Below are 8,758 nucleotides of genomic sequence, written 5' to 3' on the forward strand. Positions count from 1 at the left end.
TTGTATCCAATAAAGATGTTGATTCATTTTGGGATCAGCTGCAGGCCTGCTGTGATGCGTATGTTTGGATTACTTGCCATAAACCATGGAGTGCCTTTGGAAGGGAACCTACAGGTGGCCAGCAATCTTGCAAGCCAAGGCCCCAGGTTTTGTCTCTAGGCCGCTGGTGATCCTATTCAGTGGCCCCTTTTTACCATAAATAAGATTAAACAGGGCATTATAGAAACACAGGTTTGGGAACCTTTGAAAGCCAGTGTGCACCATCAGTAACTGTTCTGCCTGGTGATTTTTTTACCAGCCATGGAAAGGCCAGTAAAGAGGGTGTTTATCTAACCTCCCAGCACTGGGAATTCTGCAGTGGGACTGCCGCAAGATCTCACACCTGTTTGCTTTTTTGTTTGGTTTAAAAACGTGTTTCGAGACTGAACTGCATGCAAAGCTTCCTCAGGAGATCTGCTGAGTAAATTTAGCGGTGCAGGTCAGGATGCGAGGGCCCTTCCCTCTCCCTGTGACTCCCCAAAATGCAAAAATGGGAGACAAACATCTGCACTGTGTGTGCCAGTTGCAAAATTCTACTTTAGCAGCTGAGGATTGCGGCCTTTGTCCTTGGGGCCGGAAAGGCATTTCGCCAAGTGAAACCTGGATTCTGAGTCCAGCAGCTGTTGAGAAATGGAGACGAATCCCTGGGTTAAAGTACAAAGGAAGGGAGCACAGTGATGACAGACATTTATTTAGTAGAAAAGTGATGCAGTAAAGCACCTCTGAGCAAGCTCAGCCGAGGCTGGAGGAGACTCGGATGGGTGCTTCCCGCTTCTAGGGGGAGCTGAGCCATTTCTCTTTGTGATGCAGCTGGAGGGCTGGGTGCATGTCCTTTCCACCTACTCCTGTTGGGCTTCCCAGTCAAGGTGGGAAGTTGATTCCACCCTCCTCGATCCTTCCCACGCGTTGCTTGGAGGCAGCCCAGCGGGAGCCCAGCGCCGCCATGTGGCCGGGTGGCCAGTCAGGGTGCCCCGAGGCCCTGAGCAGCAGCCACCTGGCCATAGAGGTCAGTCCGCCGGTGGTCCCAGACGGGCATCTCCTGCCGGACGCGGCGCAGGTAGGCCAGGTCGATCTCGGCGTAGCACAGGCCCGGCCCTTCCCCGCACTGGGCGACGATGCTCCCCCACGGGTCCACCACCATGGTGTGGCCGTAGGAGCTGCGGCGCTGGTGGTGCTTGCCCGTCTGCGCCGCTGCCACCACGTAGCTCTGCGTCTCGATGGCACGCGCACGCAGCAGCACCTGCAGGGAGGGAGCGCACGTGGACCTGGCCCCTGCGTCTCTCGCTCACGTTCTGGCGTTTCAAGCACAGAGCATGTACCAAGCACCGCACCCGGGGGGAGGGAGGCAGAGTGTGTTCCCCGCTGTCTGTGGGAAGGAACGCAAGCTCAAACCTGCGCACCTCTCGTGCTCGGCCCCCGCGTCTCCTTTCAAACGGCTCTCAGGTGGCCAGGCTGGGCAAGACCGCCCCGGTGGGACGCGAGGGGTGCTGCGCCAGCGGGGCAGAGGGCGCCAAACCAGCTGCGGGGCAGGGCAACCCCACGGGGCCAAGGCAACGCGGGCTCCAAACAAGCGGCAAGCCCCCTTCCCCTAAAGGTGAGCCAGTGGTTTCAAGACGCACAAACGGGCACGCAGCCCCCTCCCCTTTGCAAGGAAACTCTCTCTGTCCATCACAACCCATCTTCTAGAGCAGTTTGCCCAACCTGGGACACTCCAGGTGTGTGGACTACCTAGAATGGCACCAGGTTGGGGAAGGTGGTCGTGAGGAGACGGCAGAAGACAATGCTTGCCTCCCTCTTTGGAACTGGTGCTTGCAGAACTGGCTGAACTGCAGAGATTCTCTCCCCCCACCCTCTCCCTGGACACACGAGAGGCATTACATGCTTCAAACTTGGTGAAGGACCCAAACCAGTCCTCTATTGTACACTGGGCTAGGCAGAATCCAGATGTTTGTGACTGCAAGTCCCAGGAGCCCTTGCTGGCACAGTAAGCTGCCAGGCATGCTGGGAAGCAGAAGTCCAGAACCACTGCGTCTCCTCTCTGCCCACCCCACTGCAATTCGTTAGGCTCCGAAGCAAGCGGGGAGGAAGAGGAGCTGGCAGTGGCCACTAGCCTCCTGCCCGGGGGGGGGGGGGAGGGCTGCCTTCCAAGCCAGAGCTCACAAGCCATGTGGGGCAGCAACGCCTACCAAGACCAGCCGGCCCAGTGAACTGGGTCAAACTCTGTGATGTGCTGCAGCTTCCAAATGCTCCGGATGAGCGGGAAGGGGCATGTTGCACAGCTCTCTTGCGGGACTCTTGCGTGTGAACAGAGGCCCTTTCCCGCCCCCGTTCTAAAAGCTCGCGGCAGAGGGGGCTGTGTGGGGTGGGCAGAGTCGGACGCCGGGGTGGCGGATGGCTTACCTCCCAGTGGGCACAGCCTGTTGGCACCGTGAAGGCGGAGGGGTAGGTCAGGAGCTCCGCCCCGGCCTGGGCCAGAGCAAGGGACATTTCTGGGAAGCGCAGGTCGTAGCAGACGGCTAGGCCAACCTGGAACAGGCAGGGCAGAGCAGCTCAGGGGGGAGAGGCCGGAAAGCCGCCCTGGGCCCGAACGAGGCTTGCGGGGGGCAAGCGCTGGACGCACCACTCCAGCGCCGCCAGTGGGAAAAGGCCAGGATGAATGGCTCGCGGAGAGAGAGAGAGAGAGAGAGGCCAAGCAAGGGGCCAGTTTCCCAAGAGCGGGCTTTGGAGGGCTGGCCAGGCGCAGCGACTGCTAGCTGGAGCGGCCATTGTGGGCCTCCCGTGGCAGCGCTGCCCGGCCTTGGGTTGCTCGGACTCCAAAGTGCCGCTTTTGATCCCGAAAGTCCTCTGTGGCGAGGGATCGGAAAACCTAAGGAGTACCCGAGCACCTGCGCACGCAGTAAGGCAGCCTTCTTTGCCAGTTGCTCCAGCTGTGCTGGACTACAGCTCCCATCATTCCCAGCCAACATGGAGAACTCTCGCGGATGCTGGGCCCTGTATTCCACTGCAACTGGGTGGAAGAAGGCCATGTGGAGCTTTTCACCACATGGCTTGCCCTGGGATCCCGTGCCCTCCGAGGGGCTGGAGGCTGGTTACTGGGAGGGAAAGGCCCCCGTGGCGCTCCCCACCCCCCACTGATGCAGTCTCCTTCCAGGTGTTGTTACCCAGCCCGGCCCGCCAGCCCTTCCTCACGGATCTATTTCCAGCCACTTGCTCATGGCCGCTGGCCTGGCTTTGTGCTACTGATTTCGTTTCCGTTTCTTTTTCTTGTAAGTTATCCTGAGGCGCTTGTAGTGGATGGCCTATCAAAGCGTTTAATAATTAATTAACCAATCAATCGATACAATGCTGTGCTAATAAATCCAGCACTTCCGCAACATGGTCGGGCAGCAAAGCTCTGCGGGGCTTAACCGCAGCACATGGAGCTAGTGATCCCGCTGATGGTCGCACCGTGTCATGGCTGGATTTCCTCATCAGCGGTCGCCCACCGAGGGGAGGGCCTGGGGCTGGACGTGCCCCTGGACCCAGTGAAGTTGCCCAATACTTACAAGGCGGAGTAGCGAACCACGAAATCTCTGGTTAAAGAATACATCAGGGAGCAGCCTCTGGTCAGCCCCCGCCTGGGAAGGGCGCAGAACAGCCTGTGCTGATTTGCCCTGTCAAACTGTCATCCTCGGTCGGGTTAGCAGGCGGCGCACCCGGCTTTCATGCTCAGGTGGGGCAGCAGGCCCCACTGCGGCCCTTGCCTTACCATGTGCTGGGAGCCCTGGAGATACTCTGATGCAGGGACAATCCCCCGAGTCGGGGGTCCCCCCAGGCGCACCCCAACGGCAGGCACCACCTCCCTGAGCCGCTCAGCAAGGCCAGCCAAAGCTTGTGGGCATCAGTCTGACTGCACCGCAGGAACGGCTTTGTGTGTGGCAGCTTCCGCGCACTCCCATCGCAGAAGAGTCACGACCTGGAATCCACAGCGCCTTTCCAAGTGGGAACTGAGTTGGGAGAAGCAACTCCTCTGCAACCACTGGGCATGTCTGCTGTTCTTCCACACAGTTTCTGGGCCTCCAACTACATATCCCATCCAATAACTACCCCCCCCCGTGAGAAAGATCCTTTTACATACCTTTCCCGCTGGGGTGCTGACGGGGGGCACAATCTCAGGGCCCGGATTGGTAAAAGCGCTTTCCTGCAGGGACACACGTCCCTCCAGCTCCACGTCAAAAAGGTGAGTCTTCCGGTAGGCAGCCACGATCGCTCCTGAGCCGGCCTCGCCAGGGAGAGAAGGGTCAGACTTTCTCAAGAAGCCTGGGGCTTTCTGGCCACCTGGTCCCCCTCCCTCCACTTCCTGGCCTGCTGCTCTTTGGGATCCCCTGTTGGTGCCCCCTGCACTGCTGCTTCGATGCCGTGACCGGCCTTGGCAAACTACCGCGCCAGGTGCCACGGTTGCGGCTGGGTGCAAACATTCTGCCGAAAAGAACGCTGCCTGGGGTTTAGGGGGCTCTTGGAAGAGGAAGCGAAGTGCTGGGGCGGCTCAGAAAGTGTGAGAACCGCAGAAGGGCCCTGTTGAAAGCGGCCAAAGTCCTCCAGCTTCTTCCTGCTTCCCGCAGAGGCCAAACGGACGGCGCTGGCAAGGCCGGGGCAGGCCGTGGAGCCACCAGCATTCTGTGGCTCGCTGACTCAGCAACGTCCTAAGGCGATCAGGACTGCTTGGCCTAGACGGAGCTCTCTGTAGGGACGCCCCCGCCTGTAAAGCCAGCAGAGTGTGGAGCCCCGTCTTCCAACGACTTGCTTCGTTGCTGCTGCTGCTATTGACCTCTGCAAGACTCTTCCTTTGTACTGCAAGGCCAGCTCGGCCAGCTTTACCCTCATCAAGGCTTTCAGTTTGAAAGTCTTTGTCCAGCTCTGCTGAGAAGACACAGAAAACTGGCCCAGACAGAACATCCTCTTCCTCTCAGAGTTTCCTGGCCCTAACCCTACAAAGGGCCTAACCCTGAGCTATCTAAAATCATTCATCGGGTACCTGTAAGGGCAGAATCCTCTTAATGTGGCATCCGCCTTAAATATCACACAAAGTTGGCAGAATAAAAATGCATAAAAGCCTATCAATAAAATCCACAGAACAGAGATTTCCAATTAAAAGCAATTTTAAAAACCTGTAGCAGTAGAAGCCAACAGCTCTGAGACAGCTGTGCCACTAAAACTCAGCTTCTGATACTCACTTCCATGACAAGGCTGTGCATTTGAAACAGGAAGCAGCTTTCCTTCAGCTGCTTTCAATCTCCTGCATGTCTATTTCAGTAGATGGTTTAGTGGTTCCAGGGTTCGAGTCCAGAAAGCTCCTCTACCCTTTGCCACCTCTTTCTTGAATAGAAGGGACTCCAATCCCCCAATCATTTTGGAAGCTCCCCTTTCTGCTCGCTCGCTCGCTTGCTCGCGCGCGCGCGCCACAATCTGTCTTTAGAAATGCAGAACCAGGACTGCCAATGGAACTCCAGCTCTGGTCCCAGCGGCCTGCCGCATTTGCCTTGGAAAGGGTGCAGAGGAAGGCAACAGGGACTGGAAACAAAGCTTTTGAGGAGCAGAGATGAAAGAGCTGGGTGTGCTCAGCCTCAAGAAGACTGAGGGGAGGCAGGAAAGCCGCCTCCAAGCCCTTAAAAGGCTGTCGCAAAGAGCAGGGCCCGTGTCTCCTCTCGATCACCCATGACTGCAGGACACAGAACGGGCTCAAGGGACAGCAAGACAGGTTCCAGCGGGACATCAGGAAGAGCTTCCCAACAGCCACAGCAGCAGGACGCCGGAACCCATGACTGGGGAGGTGCTGGGCTCTCCCACCCCGGCGGCTCCGTCCACTTAGCACAGCCACTGATACCAAACTGGGGAGTTGTGCAGCTCATCACAGGACCTGAGCTTGCAGTGTGTGCCAAGCTGCTGCATAAACATGGGGGGGGGGGGACAACCCAGGAAGAAAGCCACGTCACCTTTGGGGTCCAAGAGGAGGTGGCAGTTGTAGATCCGCCCTGTGCTTTCCCAGTCGCTGCCCCTCTCGTGGAAGCCTCCAAGGGACAGCCAGACTGCACATTCACTGCCAGAAAAAGAAGGGCGGGGGGCAGCTTCTGAGCATGACTTCCAGCCGGGGAGCAGAGAGAAGGCGGACAGCCGACCACCGGAGGCTAGGCGGGACTGTCCACCTCTCTCCCCAGATTTCTCCAGTCTGGCTGGCGCCCTTCTGGACAAGAGGCTGAGCCGGCTGGCATGCATGCATGACACCCATGTGTAGCCTGGGGTCCCAGTGAGGGGAGCCCCTCTATGTGGCCCTTTGGGGCCTTTTGCATCCTGTCGAACAAAGGTCTTGTTTTTCTTGGAACTGTTCATCTTGTCTCTTATTTGGTTCTGAGTATCTGAAAAAGGAACTGACTGGTTAAGTAATGTCTTTATTCTTTCTTATATTTGGAATGGAGTGATAAATACTCATTCGCTTCCTTACATTACAAATGTACAGCATTCTGTACATTGAGACAATTCTAGCTAAGATATATGAATCTTTTAAGTAAGAATGTGCCAAGAGTGGTTTTTTGCACTGTTCTGGCCCGACTCCCCCTGAGCACAATCTGCAACGGTGACTCGGCATGGAGACCTCCTGCTGCAGCTCAAGTGGAAGCCGCCGCTCCTTCGCAGCCCAGCTCACAGACACACCGTACACAAGCCAGCAGCCGCCCGCACCTTTCTGGGGTGACACCATCCACCTTGGAGACAGGTGTGGGGCTGGCGTGGCCTCCACAGGAGCAGACCTGAATCCTTCCCAGAGGTGTCCCAAGGAATCCCTGGGCAAGCTTTCCTAGCCACTGCAGCTCCCCGGCGCTTTCAAGTATCTCTAAAAGAGTCCAGGGGACAAGCACAGCTCCTCTGCAGACTCTCCCACAAGCCACTCGCAGCAAACCATTCCCCCAGCCCGCTGGGGGATGGCACGGCCCAAGAGCCTACCTGGCCAGTCTGGCGTAACGCTGCACCGTCTCTCCCTCCAGAGGCTCTGCGAGGCTCAGCGTCTCCTCGGTGCTTCTTCCGATGTAGTCAAAGGCTTCTGGAAGGAAGACGATGCCGGCGCCCCGCTGGGCTGCCTCCCGGACGAGCTGGGAGCAAGCGACCCAGTTGCCCTCCTTGTCGGGGGTCGAGGTCAGCTGGCAGGCTGCCACAAGGGGCTTCAGGGGCCCAGCGCCCTTCGACATGGCCCGGGACCTGTGGAGGCAGCGGAAGCACAACTGGCGGCTATTCCCCACTGCCCCAACCTTCCCCACGGCTGGGAAAGGACCCACTGCTTTTCTATCCAGGATTTCCTGCAGGGAACCCAAAACAGCTGGCACAGCCTCCTCTCCATGTTGCCTTCACAACAACCCTGTGAGGCAGGCGAGGCTGTCAGGCATGATTGGCCCAGTCACCCAGGGAGCTCCACAGCCAGGTGGGGACTAGGACCCCCCTCTTTCGAGCCCTAGTCCAGCTCTGACGGCCTGGCCGCACTGGTCCCCAGCAGAATGAGAAGAAGGGTGCAGCAGCCCAGCGTTTCCAGAAGGCATCAGGTGGGCAAGGATGAGCTAGTGGGCTGCAAGGGGCAAGAGCAGCACCCCAGGTATGGGGTTAGCCAGCAGTGGTGGCCGCTTGCACGGCTTCCCCCCCCAGCCGTTGCCAGTCCAGGTGAGCTCAACAGCCGTGATAAAAGCAGTGTCTTAATCTTGCCCCAGCACAGACGATAAACATTAAGCTGGCATGACAGATGAACCAGGGGCCTTGCCATCCCCCCGGCCCCCCTGCTGTCAGTCTGGGACCATGAGCTCCAGTGCTGCCGGGGCTCCCCGTTCAGTCTGCAGCAGCATCCTGGGAAAGGCAGGCAAATTCAGGCTTGAAACCTTCAAGAGCTGCTCCCGCCAATCCGTGCTGGCGATATTGGGCTGGCGGGACCCAGGGCCGACTCGGAGGAAGGCGGCTTCCGACAGCCCAGTTACCTGGCCTGGTTTGTGATCCTTGAAAACGCCTTCCCCGCAGCACAAAGGACACACAGTGGCCCCCACAGCATGAATCTCAACCTAGAAATGTCCAAAAAAGAAGAAGGGTCTCTTTTCCAAATGTCTGAACCATGCAGTGTGTGTGTGTGGGGGGGCGCTCCGGCACAAGTTGGGTGGGTGAGCTCAGGGCATTTGGGGGGGGAACAAAGAGGTGCCCCACGTCAACCAGTGAGGAGGGGGCAGGGGTTGCTGCTCACAGGAGTGGCAGGTCACGGGGCTGCACGCGCTTCTTCAGGGGCTCTGGGAAAGGGAAAGTCTCCCCAGGGGCAGAGGCAGCTTCTGGCTAGAGGCGAAAGACATAAGCCGGCTGGTCTCCACCGGGGGACTGTAGGGGAGGGGGCCACCCTCGGAAGGTCCGCTTCCCCTTGCAGGATTCGGCCCGAGCGCAAAGAATGCTGGCGATGGACCCACACGCACGGGACCCCGAGCGCTGGGCGAACACCGGGGCGCAGCTCTTAAGTCCCCACGAGGAGGGTGCGGGCTCCGGAAAGGCACTCCGCCCCCCCCCGCGCCGTGTTCCGCAGCCCCGGCACGCAGGGCCGGGACGAGCAGGGCCGACGACCCGCTAGGACGCACGCGCGCAGCGCCCGGGGTACGCATGAAGCCCCGGCCGGGCGCGGGCAGGAGGAACGCGGGGCTCGCGGCGAGCCCTTGCCCGGCCCGGCCCCCCG

At 59.0% G+C, this 8,758-nt stretch overlaps 1 protein-coding gene across 4 annotated transcripts in view; it reads right to left on the reverse strand.

The window, feature by feature from the left end:
• Positions 1-711: 711 nt before the first annotated feature.
• NIT1 (nitrilase 1) overlaps positions 712-8,758 on the reverse strand; it is a 10,038-nt gene continuing 1,991 nt past the window's right edge. For all 4 annotated transcript variants that reach the window (XM_044449204.1, XM_044449205.1, XM_044449202.1 and 1 more), the window contains exons 2-7: positions 8,028-8,108; positions 7,015-7,266; positions 6,012-6,115; positions 4,157-4,290; positions 2,440-2,565; positions 712-1,279 (exon numbers count right to left, since the gene is read on the reverse strand). In XM_044449204.1, coding sequence (XP_044305139.1) covers positions 1,001-1,279; positions 2,440-2,565; positions 4,157-4,290; positions 6,012-6,115; positions 7,015-7,266; positions 8,028-8,098 — 966 coding nt within the window. In that variant the 5' untranslated portion in view covers positions 8,099-8,108 and the 3' untranslated portion in view covers positions 712-1,000. The remainder of the gene's footprint in view (positions 1,280-2,439; positions 2,566-4,156; positions 4,291-6,011; positions 6,116-7,014; positions 7,267-8,027; positions 8,109-8,758) is intronic.

The sequence above is a fragment of the Varanus komodoensis genome, unplaced genomic scaffold (genome assembly GCF_004798865.1).
Source record: "Varanus komodoensis strain SLA01 unplaced genomic scaffold, ASM479886v1 scaffold57, whole genome shotgun sequence".
NCBI lineage: Eukaryota > Metazoa > Chordata > Lepidosauria > Squamata > Varanidae > Varanus > Varanus komodoensis.